This window comes from Equus quagga, chromosome 3, assembly GCF_021613505.1.
Source record: "Equus quagga isolate Etosha38 chromosome 3, UCLA_HA_Equagga_1.0, whole genome shotgun sequence".
NCBI lineage: Eukaryota > Metazoa > Chordata > Mammalia > Perissodactyla > Equidae > Equus > Equus quagga.
Genome location: NC_060269.1, coordinates 148,587,246 through 148,613,668, shown reverse-complemented (window position 1 = coordinate 148,613,668; position 26,423 = coordinate 148,587,246). Strand labels below are relative to the sequence as shown.

Below are 26,423 nucleotides of genomic sequence, written 5' to 3'. Positions count from 1 at the left end.
ACTGGGCCGCCTGCAGCGGAGCGCGCGAACCCAACCACTCGGCCACGGGGCCAGCCCCTTGACGACGTTCATTTTTACACCACTACAGTCTTTAGATTAATAATGATGTTGGAGAAAACACACAACATTATATAGAAAGGCAAGTTTCCTTTACTCAAATTAAATTATAGCATGAGTTTCATATACAAATAAAATCTTTGTGTAAATAAAAATACAAAATGCTACAAATTTCAATTATGTAAAAATGCAAAAATAACATTCGTATTTTACATATATATACATATTTTTCCCTTTAACATGACCAAATTGTACAGCAGCTGACCCAAAGTCTGCACCCTCCCATGCGCAAGTCAGTGAGACGGTCTCTCAAGCCTTTGGCTTCTGGGACGCAAGCTGTCCACTCCCGTGCCTGCTCCCCCGGGGAGCCAGCGGCCTTTCTTCCCAACCCCGAGCTCAAGATGCTTCCAATTATCAGCCAGCATCAGGAAGGAAATGGTCCAACCATTCTCAGGCTGCCCGGAAGGGGCTGTCACAGGGAAGCGGCTCTCCTGGAGCGTTGATACAAGGCTGCTGAACTCAGAAAATGCCTCTGATGCTGAGCACCACGGACGGTGGGCATCACTGCTCCAGCTCGTTTTCATTCTGCAGCGTCTTCATCGCCAGCCCCCAGAGAGTCATGCTGGAGAAGAACTGCCCTTCGGAGTTCCTGTAAGCCGTGGCAGACACTCGGCTGCCCAGGGGGTCACTGCAGTGATTGTCCAAAGCGGCCAGCGACGAGCGGACCATGGCCATGCCGTCGGCCTGCAGCGGCTCGTCGCTGGCTGAGGCGTCCACGTCCGAGTAAGCGTACGCCTGATGCGGGGCCTGCTGCATCTGGGGCTTCCCAAGTTTAACAGGATCCAAACTGAGCTTCTCCTGGTCACCGCCTCCGTGAGGCTGGAGCATCGAGCGGAACTTACAGTAGGAGCCGGCAGAGTGACTGTCAAATTCTGTCACTGAATCTTCCACTGGGTGGACAGGGAGCTTGACAGACACGGGCATCAAAGTCACAGCCATGTCTTGGGAAAAAGAATCTGAGCTCTGAGACTTCTCCAGATCAGAGGTCTCGATGGCCTGCGTGAACTCCTCCAGGGCGTCCTGCCCCTCGTCGTCGGCTCTGCAGTGCATCTTTTTGTGCCGCCGTAGCACGGCAGAGCGCGTGAAGCACTTGTTGCAGATCTCACACGTGTATGGCTTCTCCCCAGTGTGAGTGCGGACGTGCCTGCGGAGGTCACCTGAACCCCCGAAACACTTTCCTGGAAAAAGAAAAAGAGATCCTTTGAGAAGAGGGCATTGTGGAAGAATCCTCCCCTTCTAAAACACAACGATTCTGCTTTAACAGGAGCCGCGTTGAGCCCTGCCGTTGCCTGCTCACCCAGAGGACTACTCCGTGCTTCTCCCATCACAGGCCCCTCCAACCTGCAGCCTTTTGGTTCTGGGGACCTCAGAGCGAGCCTTCTAGAGACTCTGTCTCCCTGAACAGGCATGCCATGCTAGGTAAGCCAGATGCCTACCCCTGCCGGCCCAGACAGTGCTGGGTGAGCTGGGTGCCTGCCCCTGCCGGCCATGCTGGGTGAGCTGGGTGCGGGTGCCTGCCCCTGCCGGCCGTGCTGGGTGAGCCGGGCGCCTGCCCCTGCCGGCCCGCGCAGTGCTGGGTGAGCCGGGCGCCTGTCCCTGCCGGCCTGGGCAGTGCTGGGAAGCCCTGTCAGTTTCGTTTAAATTTCCATAAATCCAACACAGCCAATCTATAATTTAGAAACATCTCTGCTAAAGGTACTTCTGTACTCATCGTTTAACATAATTTTATGTACACCTCTTCTAGTTCTATTTCCTTTCTCTGTGTGTATGATAAAGATAGGGGATCTATTTCCATGACTGGATTAGGTAAGAAGATCAGAAGAGAAAAATCAATAAATAACCTTACAGAAGTCATGATATACTACAAAGGTCTGCGAACAAACTTCACAATTATGTGGACTCACATTTAGAACTTCTCACTTATCCACGTGTCACCATATTTGAATTCTTACCCACCCAGCCCCAGTCCAGCAATGGTGGGCCATTCACAAAAAAACAGCCTTTGAACAATCTAACTAGACATCAATGCACATGTGTTAAAATGTGGCTTTTTCCCACATAAAAAATACTGAAAGCTACGGCACTAACTCTTTCTTTGTTTTTACTTCCACATTCTGCCCACAACGTCAGGCTCAGTCTCCTTCACCTAACACTATAGTAAAAGCATTTTTACAGTTAACTGCACTGTCTTTACAACATACGTATAATATATGTTTATTCAGACAAGCGCCATTTTGTGGATTAGAAGCTGCCTAAGCTCCTCTATTTCTTGCACATTTGGGCTGTTTCTACCTGCTTCCTACTCTACTTGATGTTCAGTTAGCCTCATTCTTTTCATTGTTTCCTTCAGATTCATTCTCAACAGCGGAATTACTGGGGAAAGACGACAAGCATGTCGAGGGTCCTTATTACGTGTGAAGTTCAGCCACAGTCGAGTTCCCACCAAGGGAGGAGTGTGGCAGGTGTCTCTCCTTTATCCCTCAAGTCAAGACAGGGGTGCAGGCTCGACACGTGTCCCCGCCATGAGGGCAGAGTGGAGTGGCTGCTGCCTCCTGCAGGGAAAATCGAGCAAGCCACGGGGCAGCAGAGAGGGTCCCCTCTGCAGTGGCGAGGCCTGCGGCCCTGGCGCACAGAACAGGAGTGGTTCCCACATCGGGTGAGGGTCACGCCTGCAAGAGAGCCGCCTGGGGTGCTTTAAATCCGGCCTGAGAGGGCTGCCCAGGGGGCCACGAGACCCTCAACAGAGAAAGGCTCCTCGGAGTAATCTGCTACAAAACCAAGGGCTGGGGGAGAAGGTCCAGCTGGAGGAAAATGCGAGTCGGCATGTTAGTGCAGTAAAATGCTGCGGGAAGGAAAAGGGAAGGGAAGGCTGTCTTTGGAAGGAGCAGGAAATGAGAGAATGAGAGAGAGGGAGAGAGAAGGAGGGAGGGAGTGGGGAGGCAGGGGAGCGGGGAGGAGGGAGAGGGAGAAGCATTACCTTACACGGCCCAGAATGCGAAGCCATCTGAAAACAACCTGTCTTTTGAACCCAAGAAAATGAAAGCATACATCCACATGTGAACTTGTAAATGTCCACAGCAGATTTGCTAAGCGAAAGAAGTCAGTTACAAAAGACCACATCTTGCATGACTCCATTTATATGAAATGTCCAGAATAGGCAAATCTATAGGGATAGAAAGTAGACTAACGGTTCCCTATGGCGGGGGGCTGGGAATGGGGAGTGACTGCTAATGGGTATAGAGTTTCTTTCTGCGGGCGATGAAGTGTTCTAAAATTAGACTGTGGTGAGGGTTGCACAACTCTGTGACTATACCAAAAACCACTGAATTGTTCACGTTAAATGGGTAGATTTATGGTATGGGAATTGTATCCCAATAAAGCTGTTATGTAAGAATATTCCTGCTCCCTTTCCCACTTCCCCCCAAGCTGGCCTCGTCAGGGTCAGAAACCATGGTTAGTGAGGTGGGGAAGCGGTGGAAGCCTAAGGTGGGGAAGAGAGGGTCCCGCTTGGCTTCCTCCCCTACAGGCGTCTTAGCCAGCGGCAGGTCCCAGCTGGGGAGGGAAGAGAAAACTTAACCTTAAATCAAGTTGACAGTTGCAATAATAATTTGGAACTGACACTTTAAATTAGTGATTTGAGACTGCATTCATGATTTAAAGCGATGCAATTTTATTTTTTAAAAGTGATCAGAATAGTCAGGGAGTTGCCTAAATCTGTATCCAGGAGATAAAAACAAAGCTGCCTTCTGCTTACATCCCAGAAGTCCTGCCCTATTTCAGATACCAACTACAATTAGAAGGAGCCACAGCCGGACTCTGAGCATTTTCCCCGCTTGTTCTAAACAGGAAATCATAAAAATGTTTATTCACTTATTCACCCATGATTCAATCTGCATTGTCTAGTACTTGTCAGGGGCACATATGTGCATGCACACTCCCCTCCCCAGCCCCCGGTTCTTCAGAGGCTCCAACTCTCTGTGATCTCAGGTAGCGGATGGCTTAACTCAGAGTCCCCATGTCCTCATCTGTGCAGTAATGTCCCTTGAAACCGAGGGCCGCCAGCTTTGCCTCGCCCTCCTTGATGACTTCACCGATGCGTCAAATGCCCGGAGAAATGCCCTTTGTTTCACACTACAGTCATGCGCTGCATAACGACGTTTTGGTCCACGATGGACCACATAAACGCCGGGCATTCCATAAGATTAGTACCAGAGAGCCTAGGTCTGTAGTAGGCTATCCCATCCAGGTTTGTGTAAATACACTCGACGATGTTTGCATGACGACATCGTCTAACGACACATTTCTCAGAACGTATCCCGGTCGTTAAGCAATGCCTGACTGTACACGATCTCACGGAGCCTTCCCTCTTGGCCCCACCGCGTGCTCCCGATGCTCCAGCAGGACGGACAAACCTGCAGCTCCCGCACCCTGCCCTTTGGGCTGCTGTGCTCTGGCACCTGCTGCTGCACAGCACGCTCTTCCCGACTCTTCCAATTGCCTACGCCCCACAGACACGGACCAGGAGCTCGCAGCACCTGGGACTCCTTATCAGTCATCTGAGTACCTGGAGCATTGCAGACAGCTCCTGATACCTCAGAGACACTGAACAAACATCTGATATGTGAAGGCGGAATGAGAGAAGACCACATGGAGTGGTAAAGAAACGGCGTCACTCCCATTTACCTATGAGAAAAGGGAAGACTTATTCGAGACTCCAAAACAGCCAATGACAGAGCAGGCATGAAGACCAGCGCCCTTCCCACACCAGGGATGCCCAGCTGACCGCCTGGTGTGGAATGGTCAGAAACTTACCACAGGCAGAACAGCTGTACGGCCGCTCACCCGTGTGCCGAATTCTGTGCTTCACCAGCTTCCTCTGCATATTGAAAGACTTTCCGCATTCATCGCAGGTGAACACTTTATCAGCCGTGTGCGTCTTTTTGTGCTCCTTCAAATTACTGAAGTTACTAAATCCTAGAGAGACCACGACAGGTGTTCAGCTGAAGGACTGAGAACGTTGGAATCAGTAATCTTCAAGAAAAAAACACTCAGCTATACCTCGACCACAGATGTCACACAAGTGTGGCTTTTCTCCTGAGTGAATAATGATGTGACGTTGGACATCACCAGAGGCTGCAAACCTGTAATATAATTTGGAAATTCAATTAAGAGCCTTTCTACCTTACTGCAAATTTATAATTGCAAGTCATTGAGAGCGGAGGTGAACTGCTTCCTACACTCCTTCAGTAATCAGAAGTGGCCTGATTTCACTTGAAACATGCATTTTTAAAAATCTTTACTTTTTGCTCTTTTTTAAAGGAAAGTAGAAAACGATGCAAATGTTTCGTTTTTAAAACATTATTTTCTACCTAGTTTCATTAGTCTTTCTTCTTCAGAGATGGTCACTAACTCAACTCAGGGAGTAAGTCCAATCCAGGCCTTTGAATATGAAAACCTATGCTCTTTCCTGTCTGCCACACTTGATCACACAATGATATGTTATATTTTGGGGGAAAATGTTGCATGTAGATATGATTTTAAATGCATGCCTTACTTTTAAGTGGAGTTCAGAGGCTCACATTTAAAACACCACACAAATCCAGACACTCAGGGACCAACAGTGAAGTGGCAGCAGCTGGAGCAGCAGGGGTTACGCGGCTTGGCCGTGAAGCGAGCAGCGCTCCCTGGGCAGCGCACTGGGCCCGCATGCAGGCAGCCACGGCAGTCAGAGAGACATGCTGGCTGGGGAGCTTCCCCTCTTTGCCTTCTACCATCTGCAGAGACAAGTGTTTTCCTGCAACTGGATCAAGAGTTGCTTCTTCCCTGGTGTCCCAGGTATGTGCCTCAGAGGACTCTGACTTTAATGGTGCCCATGCTATCTCTTTCCCCCATACTCTAGAGTACGAACTTATCAAAGGCAGAGAATTTGTACTCTTTATTTTTACGTTTTCCTCGCAGCACTTAGCATACAGCAGGTGCCTAATAAATGTTGAATGAGTGACTGGTTAAACAGATGAATGAATAACATGCTATGTGACTGGTACCGTCCTGACTGATGCCTGTTGTCCTGGCACAACTATCAGATGAGAGCATGTGGACTCCTGCCAAATGACCCCAGTGAGGGGACGGGTCCACAGCGGAGGCCTGTGTGCACCTAGGGGGGACCATCTCCACATGTGCATTCCATCTCCAGAATGCGACTCTGTTGCCATGTCAATTCTTCCTTCCCAAGTCAAAGCCCCAGCCAGCCCTCAGGGTCAGCTCGCTCCTTCCTGCTGAGCTCACAGCCCCGCTTACGGTCCGGCTGGCGCCCTTCCTCGTGCCCTCTCTGCTGATGTCTAGCATTCAGGCTGCAAGTCTCACGTTCCCTACTAGCCACTCTCCTCCGTGGGCACTTTCATCTAGTTGAATACACATTTTTGGAATGAATAGTAATTTTAGTATAAAATAATTATTTCCTGTAAAATCCCTTTTCCTGAGACTTGTGTCCCAGATTTTCTTTCTTTCAATTAAGACTTCTTTTTCTTTTTGTCATTCTCATCTGTGTCACAAGAAAAGCCAGAGTGTTTGACTTTACCTGTGTCCCTCAGTGAGGGTAAGCCCACGGGCAGCTCAGAGAACACTGACTTTCAGAGCTACCCAGACTAGAGCTGTTCCTTACACGTGGAAGAACGAGCCCAGCACTGACCTCTTTCCACAGATTTCGCAGATGTACGGTTTTTCACCAGAATGCCGACGTAAGTGAGTCTGCAAGTTACCTGCCTGCAAAAATGGAAAAGAAAAAGCATACCAATAATGAAAATTTTTTTTAAAAGGTTATAAAAATTCAAAAGGAAAACTGACAGACTTAGTCAGGTTCCATTGCAAATTCCAAACGAAGACTACAGAAGCACAACTCAGAAGCAGCCACGTGCAAGGCGATCGGGCACCGGCCGATTCTAACCCTGGGGAGGGGTCCCTGCCCAGCAATCTGCAGAACACAGATGCGCCTCCATTCTGTGCTCCTGAGTGAACGTGCTCTGTGCGAGCCCTGTGTGAGCCTGGCTCGGCCCAGCTCAGGCAGCACTGCGCTGCTTCTCTCTTAAAGCGGCCCAACATGCTGTGGAGGCTGTGCTGGTGGTCACTAAGCTTGTATTTTAAGCAGATCTTGATGTCTTTCACTTTGTATATTTTTTAATTTGAACCATCTACATGCAAGCATCATTTGAAAAACAAAGTAGTGCTTCTTCTTGGTTATTTCAGTATTCATTGTTCCTTCCTAAAAACATGCTTTGTTCATAAAGAAGGTAAGACATTTCCAACAACTATTCCCCTGGTAGCACAGGCGTCCTGCCTGACAGGTCTGTCGTTCTAACTTCTGTGCAAAGATGTAAATCAGGAGAGTCACAGGCGTCACTCAGTTGTGGGCCTTTTATGCTCCTCATTTCTGCAACTAGCAGCATTTTACAAAGAATAACTTATTTAAACGGATATCACAAAAGAGATTCCCATGTACTCATCAATAGGAAATCAATATTAAATTGCCTAAAGTACAATGAAATTAAAATTGCAAAGCCCTCAGATATTAAAAAAGCTTCTGGCTAATGTTTCAAATTACAATTTGGAAACAAAATCTTCCATTGCTAAATTTAAGTTAATAGTCTCAATCTGTCATTTCCCACACAATTTTTTATAGTGTTTTGTTACAAAAACAATGAAAATAATGAATACACCCCAGGGTAATAATGTGCAGGTAGGATGGACAAACTAAGCCCAAAGGGGAGAAGTAACAGTAATACTCAACTAATAAACTTGGCTTTGTAAATGTGTAAACTACATTTTAAATAAAATGCAAAGACAGCTCGTGGTTATAGGCTTGAAGATGGGTCCGAAGTCCACCTGTGAGTGGAAACTTACAGATATATCGAAAGTTGTCTGGATTTTATGTTACAAAACACAGAAGATTCTTTCTGTCTATGAGACTCTGGGAAACACTGGGTTAGATGCTACACCTCAGAATATGATAAATGTGGCTCAGGAAACACTCTGGCTCATTTTAGACAGCCAAAGAGAAGGAATTTGGCTGAACACTGGGAAATACCCAGCTTTCAACAGAATAACCATTAATGATAAGAAAGCAGCAAGAGTCCACAGCAAAATACTTCTGGCTCACTGAGACCTTTACACACGTCACCAGTTTCCCTTAGTAATCACTTTTTCTGTTTTCTAAATGAAAAACTGAGATTCAGATAAATAAACTAGCTGTTCTAGTTACATGGCTGGGACAGAAATTAATATTAGCTTGTGTGAGTCTAAACTCTCGTCTTCTGTGAGGGGAAAACCTGGATGTGCACGTTTCTGGGAGTAACTTGGCCTGTGCTGACTGCTCCTTAAGACGCAGTCACTCTGCCGCTCAGGAGACAGCTCACTGGAGTTCAGATAATGCACACCGACTCTTTTAAATCAGCCACTTCCAAATTTCAGAAAAGCTCATCAGTTACGTAACAATTTAAATAACACCATCTGCTCAACTGTTAGATTAAATCCCTCTTGTTCCAAGTTATTTTGCAAACTACGTATTACGACTGAAACGCATTCTGAGCCAATTCGTACCAACACTGCATTTTTCCTTTCTAAATAAAGCATAACGATCGCTTGTTTTCAAAGCAAATATAATTGGAAGGTCTTCCACCTAATACTATAATAAGCAGTAGTAAAGCACTGTATAATTTCTTTAGCTATTTAATACTGGAAACGTATAATGAAAATAATTATCTTTCCCCCAGATAAAGGAGCACATATTAGTCTGAGAAATAGTGTAAAAGTAGATTAAATAATGGAAAGGTTCAGACACAAAAGTCCAATAATGCATTCAGATAATTTATACCAAATTACATAGCAAACTGGGGCCCAGATTATTTGACCTTAAGTCAAGTGTGTCTATTTTTGCCAAACTTTGATATATTTTTGCACTAATTATATCTTCAGTACACAGACCACATCTCAGAGATGATCTGCAGTTTGATCCCTGAAAACTGTCATTTACTAAGAGCTTACTGAGGAATGAAGCGCTTCGGTAAGCAGCTGCAAACAGGACTTCACATTGTCATCACCATGTCCTTGGTGAAGCATTGCTCACAGTTACAGAGACGGAACGGAGGCTCAAGGAAGGAGAGAGCCGGCCTCAGCCCTCCAGCTGGGACCGACGCTAACTCAGCTCATGCTGCTGAGGTGCCAGAGGACATTTGCAGCAAAGGAAGTTCTACTCTTTCTAAGCAAATACCATTTTAAATTAGGATGGAGTTACCAGAACTCTCAACTGAAAAACTCTGTTGTAGAAAAGAACTAACATTTGATTGGCAGCGTAAATTTAAAAATAAACTCCTAATATGTAGTTGAACAGCAGTATTTAAATATGATCAAACCAAGCATATATTCTCTACAAGAACTCTTCCAATAGCAGATGGTGGTTTATATAAAAAATAGTCAGGGAACCATAAAACTTTGGTGATAAAAGGGAACTCAGATCTTAAAAGTCATTGAGTTCAGGAGTTCTAAGACTTTAAAAGCGAAAAAAATCTGAAGATTAACTTAGAGATGTCACCTAGATAACAATGATCATTATTTTTAATAAAATGACATTTAACACCGAAAGTGTGGGAAATATCAGCTGGGAGTTGAAAATTTCGTAACTTAGGACAAGTTCACTAAAATATTCTTACTTTTGCATTTTCACCACAGATGGGACGAAACTCTGCCACCTCTGGCATCAGGGCCCTGCAAACCATATCGCTAAGCAGCCTCCTCCAGAAGGCAGCACCCTTCACTCACTCCAGGACACAGGAGCCGCCCCACTCCTAGCAGTGTCCTAGCAGCGCTCCTGGCAGGACACCGGCCCTCTCAAATGCGTCTTTGTGCACCAGCTGCTCAATGCTTCTATTTCCGACTCCTTAGAGAGACAAACAACCCTACTCCTCTCCCAAAAGACAGCAAAAAGCATCAAGGTTCTCTCTTCCTGTTTCTCATGGGACAGGCACTCCAGACCTGTCCTATCTTGGTTTTCTCCTCTGGATGCACTGAACGGTCCAGGATCTACTTTGCACAGGAGACGTCACTCCAAACGGAGCCTCACTCGTACTCTGAAGGACGGCGTGACTCCGACTTCCTGAGGTCGGGGCATGGAAAGTGCCCAGAACGGTAGTAATTCACGTGCATTCTGTTGTCACGACCCAGGCTTATCCTGCTTGCTGACTCATCACTAAGGTGGTGGTGAACTTTTTAAAAAGACTAACCCCACTAAATACTAAATTGAGTAAACAGCATAAAAGATTAATTCTTCTTGGTAAATCTGTTTTCTAACTTTTGAATCTTCCAGAAGGGAAAATATTTACAAACTCTCTTCTACCAAAGAAAACACTGGCAACTACATGGGACCATTCCAACCCACTGGAACCAGAAACCTTTATTCCAGTTCATATGAGAAATGAAGGTCGGCTCAAGGCGAAGGACGGGCTAGTGGGCCTTATTTACTAAGCACGCCTATGTAAAGACTACTGACTGCCCCCTGGACCTGGGAGGCCAGAGGCTTCCAGGCTTATCAAACGCCTCCTTGTCTTCAGGGCTCACCTAAGCAATCTCTTAATACATTTCACAGCCTCATCCCACCCCAAACACCACTCCTTCCAGGTGGAAATGACAACTTTCTTTTCTCTCCCATGCTGTTCCCTGTACATATTTCTGTCACAGCACTTCCAATGTTTCATTTATACATCTGTTTCTTCCTATAAACAATGAGCTTCTCGAAGGCTTTGTCCCCAGCACAAGGCAGAACTTCTTGGACACTGTAGGCTTGCAACAAATACTTGTTGAATGAAGTTTTTTTAGAGTCCTTGTTCACAAAAATTTCATCATTTCACTATGAAATAAAACAGCAATATACAGCTGAAAACCATAATTATACATAACTCTACATTCGAAAAACCTGACAGAAATACAGACATCAACACAGAGGAAAAGAGGATTTTTGCAGTGTCCATCATTCAGGACTGCCCTCGGTGGGACTGGGGAGGGAAATGAAGGACAAGGTCTGAAGTAGTGGACAGGGCTGGACATCAAAACGGCTGTGTTAAAAAAACACCGCCACTCGAGCTCCACCCCAAACCAACAGAGTCAGAACCTCTGAGGGTGGGTCCCAGCATCAAGGCCGGTGAGGAGGCTGAGGGCAGACTCGAGATGCTTGAATGTCGGGTTTCACTTTATTTGGTTAGCAAGGAAGAGTCATGGAAAGGTTCCAAGCAAGAAAAGGACAGAAATTTTTATTATCACAGTTTATATGTATAAAGGGCTTTCATGTCCATTTTTTCATTTAATCTTCCTAATATCCCCATGAGGGATTATTATCTGTATTCTAAGAATTAGAAAAATGAGGCCCAGAGAAGTTGTAATTGCTAATTATTAATGGTCTTTAATCCAGGCCCTATGCTTTCCCACTACAGCCAAGCTGGTAAGATCAAAACGGTGGTGGTGGGGGCGGGTGTGCCTTAGGAAGACTGATCTGCAAGAGCAGAGGACTGAAGACATGAGAAAGGAGGTGATGGCAACAGGATAGGGAATAATGATGTTTCCTGAGTACATGCTAACTAAGCACCAGGCAGGATTCTAAGTATTTATTAACTCATTTACTCCACACACTCTATTGGGGTCACTAATATTATTTATCCTTGTTTTACAGATAAGGAAACTGAAGTGCCAAAAAAGTCAGGTAGCTTGCCCAAGGTCACAGCAATAAGCCAGAGGCAGGATTCAAATCCAGACTGTCTGGCTTTAGAAGCAAGTTCGGAACTCCCAGGCCAGGCTCGTATGAAGCAGCACAGCCTCAACGAGAGCAGCAGCTGGAGGGCTGACCGCCTGTTCAGTCACCAGAAACTTCCCGCACACTTAGTGGGTGCTAGGCATTCTCCTGGATGATCAATAAGACACGGCCCTGGCCTGGACTAATACACAAAGCAAGACATTAGGACATGGGAAAATGATGAAGGGGAAAGTGGAAGCGCTGGCCCCACAGGGAATGTGTCAAAAGATGGCACTGCTCTGGCTGTTTCTGTGCTCCACAGGGCCTACCGACCCAACCCTTACCAGAGCTCTCTACTCCTCTGTCAAGGCCCAGCTCGAAGGTCCCTGCCCCAGTGAAGCCGCACTGGCCTGTGCTGCTGCTACAGGACTCTTCACGCCGTGTGCAGAAACAGCTGTGCGGTGACTGTTTCCTCTGCAGCACTGCGCACGTGCTCAAGAGCAGCTTCTATCTTATTTACCTCTGGAATGCCAGTTCCCGGCACATGGCGGATGAGGTTACCTTCCATTTCAGAAGGAAAAGTAGGTTCCCACAAGCCATTCTATTACTTTCAAAATTTTCTGTAAAGTACTAAAATCTCTAGGTTTCTTTACGTCCAGTGCCAGATCAGTACACAGCCCCTAGAAGGGCCCAACAGATGCTGGCTGAATGAGAGAATTGATACATGTCCTAACGATCTTAACAGAGGTCAGCTCAAAGGCAGTAAGAGGAGGGAATGAAACTGTTTGGCCTTTTCCCCAACGTTCTCGCATGCACAGTCCCAGTAAGAATATGAAGACATCTGTCTTGGATCCAGCCCAGCATAATCTGCAGCCTCCAGGTGGACGCTCAATGTGGATTACCGGGAAAGAGAAGAAGTATACTACAATTGGATTAATGGGGGGAATAAAAGGTATTGTGAGAGTTCACATGCTTATCAAAAATGCTATTTTTTCCCAACGAACTGGAAATTGGTTTTCTTGAAAATTATTTTCTTCTGAGTACGAAGTCTGTTAAGTTACAAATATCATCAGAGGCTTCTCTCACAAGTCCAAAAGTATATCTTACTTATAATAGAAATAAACACTGGGTTTCAGGTTTCCAATTATTAACAGTAAATAAGAGTATTCCCACCTGAGAGAAATGTTTCCCACAAATGTTACATTCAAAAGGTTTCTCACCTAAAACAAAACAAAACAACAACTTGTAAAATCATTAGTAATACTGGCACAATGATTTCTGTTTAAAATGTTTAGATGATCTCCTGTGTCCGACCTTTCAAAACAGAGCATTTACCGTAACAGTAGGAAAACTGGGACTCTCTGCATCCTCCTCACTACTCATCCTTAGATGACAGGCAGAGATGATAAGTGAAATCTATATTTACTTTTCTCTACAAAGTTAAATTGTTCTCCAAAGAGAAACCTATGTTAAAATCAAACTCATTTATTTGCATTCACACCATCCCCAGGCTTTGGACGGTCTTCCCCTTCAGGTGACAATCTAATGTGAGTTTTCTGGCCGAACAGCACGAGCCTTGTTCGCCTGTCCTTCAGCCTGACTCCTTCACTTTGCCAGCGATTCCTAACAGAACTAGGGTGACGCATTCCCACCCCCCGAGGCTCAAATACGGGAATGCCCCAAACAAGGTGGGACCTCCTGAAAGCGGACAGGGAAAAGGCCCTCTGCACTGCCTTTCAGCCGTGGCTGAACCACACTAACAGGGAAACAAGATTTCACTCCGGGAGCTGGGCTCCCTTGCTGACTGCTTCCTCTCCTCTGATTTTAGTGACTGAATAACTATATTTTGGCATAGAATACATTGTAGTGAATGGAACTCCGCTACAAAGAAAGCACAGCAGTTCTGAATACACTCTCTAGAAAATGATCTGCTCAAAAGTATACTTCAAGGCACCACCTTGAATCTACATAACCCTAATGAACACACTTTGAAGACCAAGAACTTGACATTTTCCCCATTCCCCTCAAATCAAGTGGCTTAAGATCCTCTTTAAAAAATAGCAACGTTTCTCTTCTTACTGTACTGCTGGGATGTACTAGCTTGCTGGCTTTCTGGGCTCCTGCCAGGATATTTTTACTTTGATCTTTTCCTGAAACTGTTGAACAGCTTCCTGCAGGATGAGGGAGGAGCTTCTGACCCTGAGTAATTACAATCACATTAACTCTGTATTCTGGGACTGTATTTATGTCTGAAATTATGGGGATAATAGATAATGTTAAGATTCCACTATGAGACACAAGAGTTTGGAAAAGAGGTCCCTGTTTACTAAAACCCACAAGTGACCAGGGCTAACAAGCCTACGCCAGTGGTCCTCAAACACTTCGCTCTCAGGACCCCTTCCCACTCTTAATCGAGGCCCCTCCAGGGCTTTTATGTGGGCTATATATGTGGGTAGAGTCCACGTTAGGAATGAAAACTGAGTGATTTTTAAAACACATGACTAGACATTTCACTGGCCACCAGCGCGTGGCCTCGTCACACATCCTGTAGCCTTTAGCCGACTCCACTGGACACTTGGGAGAGAAGGAGAAGGAAAAGGCAGGTAACACCTCATACTACGATAGAAGTAGTTTTGGCCTCACTGACTCTCTGAGAGCGTTCCCCAGATCACACTTTGGGGACCGCTGCCCTTCTCAATTGAGTAACTTACCCTAGGAAGCACCTCTGCCACCTAACTGTCTGACTGCTGTCAATCAGAGACATTCTCTCAGAGTAAACGATTTAATTTTTGTTTCCTTTAAAGCTAAACAATCAAGTTTCTCAATAAAAATTATAGTGATCATTAGGCTCTAGGAAATTTAAGCAAGCAGAATGAGCTAAATTCAGTTTTTTCAGGGCAAAACTGAGTCAATGATACTGCCTTCTGTATGGAGTAATTCTGAACCTCTAGTAATAATAATAATGATTTATATTCAGATACATTAGGATTTATAAAGGGCTTTCACAAATATTAATTGTCTCCCAACAATACAACAAGGTAGTAAACATCTAAGCAAACTGGGAATCCAAAGCGATACCAGAAGGTCGCACCAGTAAACGCAATACATGAGCACCTCAAGAGCAGTGATTTTGGAAGCCTCCTGCAGCATGTTACTACTTTTCATGCCCATGAGGCAACCGTCATTAATTTATAATGTATATTAGAGTCCTCATGTCTAATTACAGGGAGGAAAGTAATATATACGTATCGCATAACATAATGTTTATGTATTGTATAACACTTAAAAAAGCTTTTGGAAAAAGTAAACTTTTTGTGGAAAGAGGAGGAGGTATGAATTAAGGTAAGAAAACTTTGAAAACTCAATGTTCAAAACGGAAAAGTTTTCATTGGAAAATATCAAATGGTTAAAGCTGATCCTTATTAAAAAGTTCACCTCTTGGGGCCGGCCCCGTGATCGAGTGGTTAAGTTTGTGCGCTCAGCTTTGGCAGCCCAGGGTTCAGATCCTGGGTGCGGACATGGCACTGCTCATTAGGCCATGTTGAGGTGGCATCCCACATGCCACAACTAGTGGGACCCACAACTAAAATATACAACTATGTACTGGGGGGATTTGGGGAGAAAAAAAAAAAGTTTACCTCTTGCCTCCTGAATCACAAGTTTTAAAATCAGATCTTCAAATCACTTCCAAGAGAACTTTTAGAATTACCCAAGCTAAATTTAGTCTGAATTAAACTACACTATGCTTTTAAAAATTACATTTAATCTAATTCTACAGAGACAACTAAACACAGCTTATCTGTTTTAGAATTAGTTTGAAATTTTGAGTGCATCAAAATAATTACTATACTTTAGGGATGGAAGGTTTATCAGATAAAACTGTAATTAAAATAAAAAGTGAAACCGGCTCTACAAAAGCATTCACATAACTTCAAGATTATCCTTTAAGAGGCATCACCAAAAATACAAAATAAAAAGTCGCTAAGGCTCCTTGACTTTGTGGGTGGATATCAACGACGTCATCAAGCAACAGCAAAACTCCTTACAAAAACAGGAGCAGGCAGCGGGGTGGGATCCCCTGCGTCACTTCCTCTGCCTTTGCCTGGTGCGGAATCAGTGTACCTGTGTGAGACCGTTTGTGAAGCTCCAAATTGCTCGGGTGTTTGAAAGGTTTCCCACACAACTCGCAGGCGTACTGTCTCTGGGACTGGAGCGTCTGGGACTGGTCCTCCAGCGCCGCAGGCTCTTCCGGCCTCTCCACTTCATTAGCGCAATTAAAACGCTCAGAATTGACGAGTGCTTCACTTTCTTTTTCTGCAGGACTTTGGCCGCTATCTTTCTCTACAGTATTTTCATGAGCACATTCAATCCTCTTTGTTAAGCTGTCATCTGACTTGGGGTCAGACGTGCGTTCTGCAGATTCCTGTGACTTTAGGAAATTGAGCTTCTTCAGGTGAATGGCCTTTTTGAGCCTCATCTGCTTGGTGGGCTGCTGGCCTGTACTGTCTGACACAGGGTCTGCGGAAGATTCACTCAAAGGCTGGGCCAGGAAGTTGGAAGGCAAGTGCTCAGCAGACTCCAGGACACATTCGGAATGACCAACAGCACACGGCTGGTTTTCTATGGCACCGAGGTCTGTGGCTGTGCTGAGGGTGAAAGGCTGCTCAATTGTTCTCTCGTGACTGGGACCAGTAGCTTGTTTATAGTACTGCTTACTGTAAAAATTCCTGAGTTTGTAGTAGCAATTTGGCTGTTTGAAAGGCAGTTCTGTGCAGCTGCCATCAAAAGTACCAGGGGCTTCTTTAGACGCTTCACTTGTCGAGTGAGGTGGATGACCTGACGGTGGAGCGCGAGAATGCGGTTCATCCAACGCTTTGCCGTGCTGAAGGTCTGCGGAGCACTCCTGCAGCAAACGAGCAGGGTGGCTCTCACTCATAACACAGCCAGCGTCAGCCGTCAAGGCGCCCTGCAGGGAGAAGGCACTGGGACAAGGCATGCCAGACGGCTGGGCTACGGCAGCTGATTTCAAAAACGTGTGACATAGATTCAGAACATTCTGAACTTGCAAACACTGTGCTATGTCCAGCATGACTTGTATATTGTCTTGGTTAAGATCTAGATGAGAAGTGTACATGAAGTCCAGGATCTGCCCGATGCCGCTTACATTTTTAATATCCAAGTGAAAAACATCATTCTTCTGGCCTGAGGAATTCTGAAAGAGGCTCCTGATAAAAGAAAGGACATCTGCTTACAGTGTTAAGAATTCATACATTCTGGTAACTTTTTCTTATAAATAATATTCATATTAATATTCAAAATTACTACCCTTCTACAAATGCCAAGATTTTAAAATTACGTTTTCATCCTTTAAAAAATTGTGGCAAGCCATCCAATAAAGCAATATCCATGAATTAGTGTGTTGAATATCCAACCTTCCAAATAGATCTCAAAGAAAAATTCTGAAATATACTCATTGTTCTTTTTCAAAATCTAATTATCCATATATGTTATTAATTGCACACAGATAGGGTATAGCAAACTAAAGGACACACATTTTTCAATAATTTATGTTTAGTCTGACAAATTATCTATTTCAGGTCATAAAACACATACAAAAGTATTCCGTATCTAAATGCCTTAAAAACATTTAAAAATAAAAATAGCTAAAAAACCCAAACCTGGATACATGCTCACTTAAAAAATTTTAATATTTTAATCATGGCAAAATATACACATGTTAAATTAAACACTTAAATGTGGCTCAAATGGTAAATTCGGTGGCATTGAGTACATTTGCATTGTTGTGCAACCATCACCACCATCCATTTCCAGCACCTTGTCATCAACCAACAAAAACTCTACACTCAGTAACAACTCCCTATCCTCTCACCCCCAGCCCCAGCAACCACCGTTCTCCTTTCTGTCTCTGAGTTTGACCCCTCTAGATAGCTGATAAACACTCCTTCTGTAATCAGTAATTGATTTGGCTGTTAGAGGTTTTTCAGCAACCCAACGGTCCATAAACCAGCAGTGAGAAAAGCCCTACGAGTCAGTGAGGAAAAAAGGCACCTTAAAGCCCAGACACTTCATTCTGGGCACAAGTCAAGTTCACAGGACAACAAATTTGTACTGTGTATAAAACACCAGGCTCAGTAAGGTAAAGTATCTTGCAAGTTTGTTGAAGACATTTTATCAAATGTAATCATCTGCTTTGCCAAAACGGCTTTCAGTTCTGCTCTTACCTAAGGAAAGTGCAAAACAGAAGTGGGGTGGGGAGAACTCACAACAGCCAATGTACCACAACACCTAAACCCAACTATCCTGGGGAGATGGAAGAAACAGACAACAGCCAAGCCAGAGTCTGGGGCCATTCTGGACAGGGACAGAAGGCACCGCTACCTCACTGAGCTGACCCATTATACTGTGCCCTTATAGCGCTGAGAGCAGCTGAGGTTTAATTTGATGAATCAGGATTATCAAGGAAAGATTAAATCATGTTCCATATATTGTTTACTAGTGCAGTGAAACGGCATAGATTTTAGGGAAAAAAAGGTACTAAAAAAAGAAGCCTAGTGCCTAAAGGGAGATAAATCTCAGTTACCAGAAGATATATGTAGAAACTTAACTCTCATAACGTTAAAATAAATGAAATACTACTGCTTTGTATTATTTATAAGTAAATCTTTCATATAAGCAATAATGATTATAGGAATAAGTAAACTGACTTCAAACCTGTTTTCTTAGAACACTCAAATGAGAAACCAAAACTAAAATGTTTTAATTTTTTAAAAACCCAAAAAACAGTATGTAGGATGTTTTCCCCTCTCCAATTTCTTATCACAGAAAAGTTCTTACCAGAAATTCTATTCTTCAACCTTTTCATCCCGAAAGGATAAGAAACATATACAGAAGACTGACATTAATTAGAATTATTAAATTAGTGCCAAAACACTTTCCATAACCCCAAATATATTTTAATTTAAAGGCTCTCTTCCTCTCAGGCTACTTTAAATACAAAAGCAAAAAACCCACAAGGCCTTACAAAAGGGCTGTGAAATTCAAGAAGAAAATAAAATGTAGTAAAATACTTCCATGCTAGCTTTTTCTCCACACAATGAGAAGAACAAAGTCTAAAATACGTACCTAAAATACTGACTGAACGCTGCTAGAACATTCTTATGTGCTTTAAAGCAGACTCCTTTCACCACCAACATACAGTCACACAGCAGGCCTTGAATACGCTGCTCGTGCAGTTGCTGGAGGAGATGGCAGCTGTGAGTAGCAACTGGGTCCATGCTCAACCATTCAGGAGACCTACAACAGAGAAAGCGGATCAAACAGCAATTCTCCATGCCATGACTGGAAACTAAATGGCACCAAAGCCCACTGATGGATCTGTGGTTCACTGTCATGAATCCTTGTCACAGTTAAAACAAACATAAAAACGTTGTCTCTTAAGCATCTAGACAAGTGCTGTTCAACAGAACTATCTGTGATGATCAAAATGTTCCATATCTGCACTGTTCAACATGGTAGCTGTCGGCCACGTGTGGCCACCGAGTGCTTGAAATGTGGCAGGTATGGTCAAGGAGCTGAACTTTTAACTTAATGTATACTTAAGTAGCCACTGCATTTGACAGTGCAAATCTAGAACATGACCATGAGAATACGATATGCACTTCTCTCATTTCTACTTAGGAATACTTCAATGAAAAAAAATATATATAAAAACACTTACGAAGTTAGAAAAAAGTCAAGTGAATAAGATCAAATCAATATTTATTGGGCAGCTGTATACAAGGCACTGAATTAGAAGTTGAGGAAATTAGGAGCCTATTTGAGGAGAAAAGGTACAAGTCAAAATAAATCACCACCACTAGACAATGAGAAAAGAGGCATCTCAAAGCAGCGTGTCCATTCATTCATTCACGCCTCTGAGAAGGAGCTCCTGTAGCAGAGACCTGAAGGAAGTAAGAGACTGAACTGTGCAGGTACCTGGGGCAGAAATACTAGCAAGCATGACTGGTCTGAGACAGGTGCTTGCTGAGCTCAAGACTGTGGCTGAAGCCAAGAGAGTGGTAGGAGATGCTGGGGGTCGGGTGGGGTGAGCTGGGGAGGGTCAGACCACGTAGAGCCCTGCAGTGCCCTTTAAGATCCCTGACTTTGATTCCAAATGAGATGGGAAGCCATTACGTGGGTACAGACAGTTCCATCATCCAACACCTACTTACTGACTGACCACCGTGCGCCAGGGTGTAGGGTTACAAGAACGAGGAAAACACGCCAGGTCCCCCCGCCACGAAGCTTAAACTCTAGGGAAGGAAACATACACAAAAAAGTGCATGACACACAACTCAATAAAACAGTTCAAGTCAGACACACAGATGAGTAAGACACGGGCTCTGACGTCCAGGAACTCAGTCCAGTAAGAGATGATTTATGGACAATGAATAGCAGGGAGAAATGAAGTCAGACTGGAACAAGACTGTGGTGGTTAAAATGGTAGTTTTATCTGCTTTATTTGCTTTCAGTCTCAGTGCATTATATAAGTAATATTCAGTAATCAGCATTACTGGAAAGTCACTAAACCACAAAGCTAAAATCTAAGCTTTCTAATACAACCCCTACTTCTATTATTTGTATTATTATTGCCTTATCTCCTATTAGTCCTGCTATGTGCCGGCCAAAATAACCTACCTGCAGCTCCCCAAACAAGCTACATTCTTGGCCAGTTTTGAGCCCTAGCCCACTACTCCTTAGCTATGTGACCTTGGGCAAAAGACTTTTCCGTGTCCTACCTTCTGCATCCTATCTCACAGGTTATTGAGATGACTGTGGGAACCCATGGACATTCAGAATAGCGCCTAGCACATTAAGTATTCAAAAAAATGTTATCTGTCAGGAAAAACCTGGAGAGCCTGTTAAAAGTGCAGATTCCAGGACACAGGCCCAGAGTTCTGTTTGGTCCAGGGTGGGGCCTAGGTATCTGCATTGTAAGCACTGGGGTGACTTTGAAGTATGTGGATTGCAGACCTCTGCCTCACTCTCAACCAAAAGCCTCTGGTTCTGACAGTTCCCATCCTGGGAATACTTGCTTTACATCTGACTCTCCCACCTTCTGGACAATGCCCTCTCCCTATCAGGGCTCAGCTGAGCCGTCTCCCACTCCTAGAAGCCTCTCCTGACATTCTTAACGTGTTTCCTCTTCCCCGTTGGTCCCTCCTCAAGTCTGTCTCTGGGGTCACTGTTTTGTGATCTTACCCCATACATACTTCTGTAACACAACTCGTCATTATGTTCCAACATCTGTGTCTTCAACTCTGCTGTGAGCTCTGAGGGCACCACCTTATTCATCTTTGCCTGGCACGTAGCAGATACTCAACCACTAAAATTCATGCTAACTAACCTCTGTTGCTAATTAACGATGGTTAGTAATGTTTTCTATTTATGTCTTTTTGACTCCCTCTACAGTCCCCACAATAGCTCTTCTAAATCTTTTCCATTCTCTCCACTCCCACACGTCTGTCTCCCTCATCCATAAAAATGACTGTGACCCTACCTTAAGAAGGTTGAGCCCATGGATAACTGGATACAACCTGGATGCCTTTAATTTCTTTTCTCAACTCCCAATTTCCCACTCACCTCTCCCTCAATCCCTTCAGCCTCACAGGATGAAGTGTGTCTTCTACCCAAAGCAAACTTCCCTTCTCCCCTCGACCCCATTCCCACCTGCCTCCGCCAGAATTTGCTCCATCATCACCCCTTTCATTGCTTCACTCTCCTCCACGGGCTCATCAGTTCCTACAAACACACCAAGATTACTCCATGTTGAAGAAGAGGAAAACAAAACATGAGACCAAAACCCACCCTCTAGGCATATCTATTCATCCCAAGGCTCTCCTACTACATTTTTCAAAACAGCAATCTACACATCCACTGTACTTTCTCACGACTCCTTTTTCATTTCGCAACTTTGCTGCTCTCACTGTGCTGAACAGACCTGCCCATAACGGCCTGTCCTCAGTCCCACCCTCCCAGCTTTCTGCAACATGTGGCACTGTAGTCTGCCCACCTCCAACTCGAAACTCCTCTTTCCCTACGATGCTTCCAGTTTTCTTACTGTATCCCTGATGTGTTCTAGCTCTACGCTGGACTTCTTACTCTGCAAGCCCCCCAAATGTGAACGTCCCTTAGGATTCAGCACCTGTGCCCTCTTCTCTCTCCCTTAACAATCACATCTCTTCTTGGCCTTCATCCGTTCTAAGCAGACAACTCCTAAACTGGAAACTCTAGCTTCGACCACCAGTTCCAAATATCCAACTTGCTGCTAACATCTCCAACGGTAAGACCCCTCAACTCAGCATCTCCAGCACTCCTCCCCCATCACGTCACCCCCAGCTCTATACTTATTCTGGTCTCCCTATTTCTTTACTGAAAGCTTAGTTTTTGCTAGGTAGAGTTTGGGGTATTAGCATGCTCTCCAGGTTTGAGATCAGAGTGGGATTCAGAGAAAATGGGGACCAGAGATGATGTCACCTATAAAGAGCAACACTGAAACACTGGGAGTGGGTTATACTACCCAAAACAAGAATATAGAAAGGGAAGCATTATGTCAGGTGATGGAGCACTGTCCCCAGCTTTGAGTCCTCAAAGGCACTGAACAGCCAAATGACTGAGTAATCAGTTACCCACCCCTGCTCCATCAGATGTCTGAAAACTAAAGGCCTCCTGGTTTATTTTTATTAGCTATCATTTACTGACTGCTTACTAAAGCCCGGGCACAGTGTTAAGCATATTATATCCATTAACTCAAAGCTTCAAGAACCCTATTATCAGCATTTTACAAGTGAGGAAATTAAGAAATGGGGATTTTAAGTAACTTGCTCACGATCATAAAACTGCTATGTTCCAAAAGCAGGATTTAAGTCCTGGTTCCTAAACCCCGGAGTCTGTGCTGTCTCCCAAGAGAAAAGACATTCAAACACAACATAAACCCTTCCTCCACAGACTTAAATGTTAAAATGCAGCAAATATTCTGAATCTACCTTAGACATTTTCTAGCTATACACAAGTGATAAAGGAAAAAAATGCTTTGGCATGACCCTTAGAGTTATGATGATATGCAAATTTATGAACTATTCCACAATTTACTTTGACCATAAAAATTTTAACCATTCTATATTATTTAGTGTAATTCTCTAATTGCTTCATGATGTCAACCCTGTTCCTCACCAATATTATAAAAAGCTCCGGAAAAAGAATCAGTCTTATATTTCTTGTGTCCTATGAATAGCAAGCATAAATAATAATGTATCCTGTACCTAGTAACCCATATTTATAAAATGTTTCCTATATGCTCAGCACCATTCTAAGCCTTTTATACACAGTAACTCATTTAATTCTCAAAATAAGTGTAAGACAGGTACTGCCACTGTCTTCCTTGTACAGATGAGGACAGTGAGCCACCTGGCAGATTAAAGACGACCACAACTTCTTCGACTCTCCTCCTACGGAACACGTGGGATCTAGGTCTCTTCCCCTCGAATCTGAGCAGCTTCTGCCTTAATCAGCAGAAGAGGCAAAAATAAGGGCGTGAAGCTGTGCTCATCTCTGCGCCCAGGACCCAAGAGCTAACAGCTTCCACCTTCCATCTTTTGGGACATTGGCCCTGGAAGGCCTGTGTTGGCAGTCAGACTGTAAGACGCCCAAGTGGAGAGACTCAGGGGGCGGGAGAAGACTCCGCGGAGCTCAGCCTTCCAGCCACCCCTTCCCAGGACCAGATATGGGAGCAAAGCCACAGCGAACTCGCCAGAGCAGCCCCCTCAAGCTGAACACCACGTCCAGTCGACACCATGTGGAGCTGCAGAACTGTCCAATGGAGCCCTCCCTGAATTCCAGACCCACAAAAATGTGAGATAAAATAAAATAATTTTTAAGTTACTGTTTTGGGGTAGTTTACGGCACAGCAAGAGATAACCTGATCAGGTACAGAGAGGACAGTCAGACAGCTAATGAGTAAGAGGTAATCAAGGAGGGGCAGAGTTGGGATTTCAACCCAGGGAACCTGACTCCAAAGCCCACCCCTCACCCACTATTCCAAGTTACATGTGCAGATCAAAGGCTTTCCGTGGATGGAATCAGTTGCTTCTTTAGTCTACTGCCAATGCCTGATTGTCCAGGTAACCCCACAGATAAGCACCTTACGGCACAGCACACTGAGGATGACCGCGCGGCACACAAGGTGGTGTGGTGTGACACAAGGAGTACAGGGCTCTCCTCCATCTTTGCAGCTAACTGACTTTGTGACGAGGAGCAAAAACCTCCGGTGTCAAGACGTGTTCTACATCTATCTTATTGATCAGCCTATCTCTGGTATCCAGAAGAGTGCCCTGCACACAGTAGGTGCGCAATACATAGTTTTTGGATGAATGGAGACTCTGGGTCTGTTTTCTCACCTGTAAAACTGGAGAGGTCCCCCACTGGGTTAGATAACCTCCAAGGGATCTTCCTGTTCTAAATGCTACAAATCTATACCAGGAATGTGATGGTAGGAAGATGAACGAATGGCATCAAAAGGAAGTGAAATACAGGAAAAGAGAACAAACAAAGGCTTAGACGGATGTGAAAGAACAGGTGCTTCCAGAGGGAACAAGTCAGAATGGAATTTTAACCTACAGAGAGGGCTCCTAGAGCAAAGCCCTTCTGTTCGGTGAAGCAATTCACCAACTGGTCAAACACCAAAGGAGAGAATCTGGGGAAGTCTGCTCAGCAGGGCCAAGAATAGATTAGTTTACAAGGGCCCACAGTTCATGCCCCTCAGCACCAAGCTTGCCTTAGAGTGGTCCTACCTTCCCCTCTGGCCACCATGTTTTTCAAATGGCTTGTCCTCTACCCCTCAACCCAACCTCAACGACAAAAGCACTGGCTTCAAGCAAACAAGCCTGGATTCTTGTCTCAGCTCTCTACTGACCTATGATGCCAGGCGGGCCACTTCAGTTAAACTGATACTGTGTGCCTAATTTGCACAAGACGTTTTTGTGAGGGTGGAATGTTGATAAACTGAACAATACATGTGTCCTGCCCTCCACAGGCTGTCTCGGTTGTCCCATCATTCACTTAACTTTATAGACACCAAGGGTATGTCAGACACCCAGCCCATGATGGTGAACAACTCAGATCTGATCATCTATGCCTTCCGGAAGCGCCAGCCTAGCGGGAGAAACAGGTACGGCACTGTACTAGGGACGTTAAAGGAGGGAAGTACAAATTAACTTGGGGAGGACGGTGAGGGGAAAACTGCCTGGAGGAAGAGACATCTCTGCTGAAACCTCCAAGTGAAGTCGGCCTGAGAGAGGGAAGAGAGTCCGCCCTGAGTTTTCAGGGGGATCAAATGAAAACAAAACCAGGGGAGGGCAACCAGGAACGAGGCACACATAGGTGCCTGGCACAGCGCCCTGCTTTCAAACCTCTGGGCCATTCTGTCACCTCTGTCGGAAAATATTTCCCTTCTTGTCCACTGTGGTGAATTCCTTCTGTTACGGGCTGAACTGTGTCCCCCCACATCCACATGTTGAAGTCCTAAGCGCCAGCATCTCAGACGTGACTGCATTTGGAGGCTGAGCCTTTAAAGAGGTAACTTGAGGTCGTCGGGGTGGGCCCAGATCTGACTGGTGTCCTTACAGGAAGAGGCGATCAGGACGCACGGAGACACCAGGGATGCTCGAGCGCAGCGCTAGGAGGACGCGGCAAGAAGGGGGCGTCTGCCAGCCAAGAAGAGACCACCGCGCTGACACGGCGACCGTGGACCGCGGCCCCCGGGGCTGTGGGCACGCGCGCGCCGTCTGAGCCCCCTGGCTGCGGCGTGCGGTTACTGCGGCCTGGGCACCAGCACGCCTTCTGTGCCAGGCCCGCCGCGCTCGCCTCGAGTGACAGGTCCTTGTCGCCCCCGCCCCGGGCTCACGTCTGCCACGATCCCCTGCTCACCCCCCGCTCAACTTTCAGCCCCGCGCTCCGGCCACGCGCACCAACGGGGCGCGTCTACGCAGACCCTGCCTGGGGCGGAGAGGACGGACCACGGCGACGTGCACTCACGGACGGGCCCGCGCCGAGGGCTCCGCTCCCGCGAGCACGGAAGACCGCACGCTGTCACGGCGGCCGACCGAGGCACAGGCGCCAGCCTGAGGCTCGACCCCGGCTCGCCTGCAGCGGCGGAGGGCGTGCACCGAGGCGGCAGGCCCGGCGGGCGCCCCGGGGGCGGCGCGGGCGGGCTCCAGGCCGAGGACCGGTCTCCCGGGGCCGAGCCGCGCAGACTCCGCCGCTCTCCGCCGACCCTCAGACCCCCACAGGTCGGCCCGGCGGCCGCCTTACCCTCGGAGGCCGCGCCGCGCCCCGCAGTCGCCTCTTCCCCGCCACCGCCCCAGCCCTCAGCGCCGGGCTCCGCCGGCCGCGGAACCTGCACGACCACGGAACCTGCCCGACCACGCCCCCTCGCCAGGCCCGTCCCGCCCCCCGGCTTCCGGTGGCGTCACTTCCGCCT

At 45.8% G+C, this 26,423-nt stretch overlaps 1 protein-coding gene across 3 annotated transcripts; it reads right to left on the bottom strand.

The window, feature by feature from the left end:
* Positions 1 to 146: 146 nt before the first annotated feature.
* ZBTB49 (zinc finger and BTB domain containing 49) lies at positions 147 to 26,351 on the bottom strand. Of its 3 annotated transcripts, none has more exons than XM_046656899.1 (8): positions 26,255 to 26,351; positions 19,031 to 19,201; positions 16,010 to 17,112; positions 13,061 to 13,107; positions 6,806 to 6,879; positions 5,176 to 5,258; positions 4,930 to 5,091; positions 147 to 1,295 (listed from the first exon to the last, which is right to left on the bottom strand). In XM_046656899.1, exons 2-8 carry the CDS (start codon positions 19,180 to 19,182, stop codon positions 619 to 621), a joined length of 2,298 nt encoding a protein of 765 aa, XP_046512855.1. In that variant the 5' UTR covers positions 19,183 to 19,201; positions 26,255 to 26,351; the 3' UTR covers positions 147 to 618. The 3 variants fall into 3 exon arrangements, with proteins under 3 accessions (XP_046512855.1, XP_046512856.1, XP_046512854.1); XM_046656900.1 differs by lacking the exon at positions 26,255 to 26,351 and adding an exon at positions 21,617 to 22,887; XM_046656898.1 differs by lacking the exon at positions 26,255 to 26,351 and adding an exon at positions 20,119 to 21,537.
* Between the last annotated feature and the right edge of the window lie 72 nt (positions 26,352 to 26,423).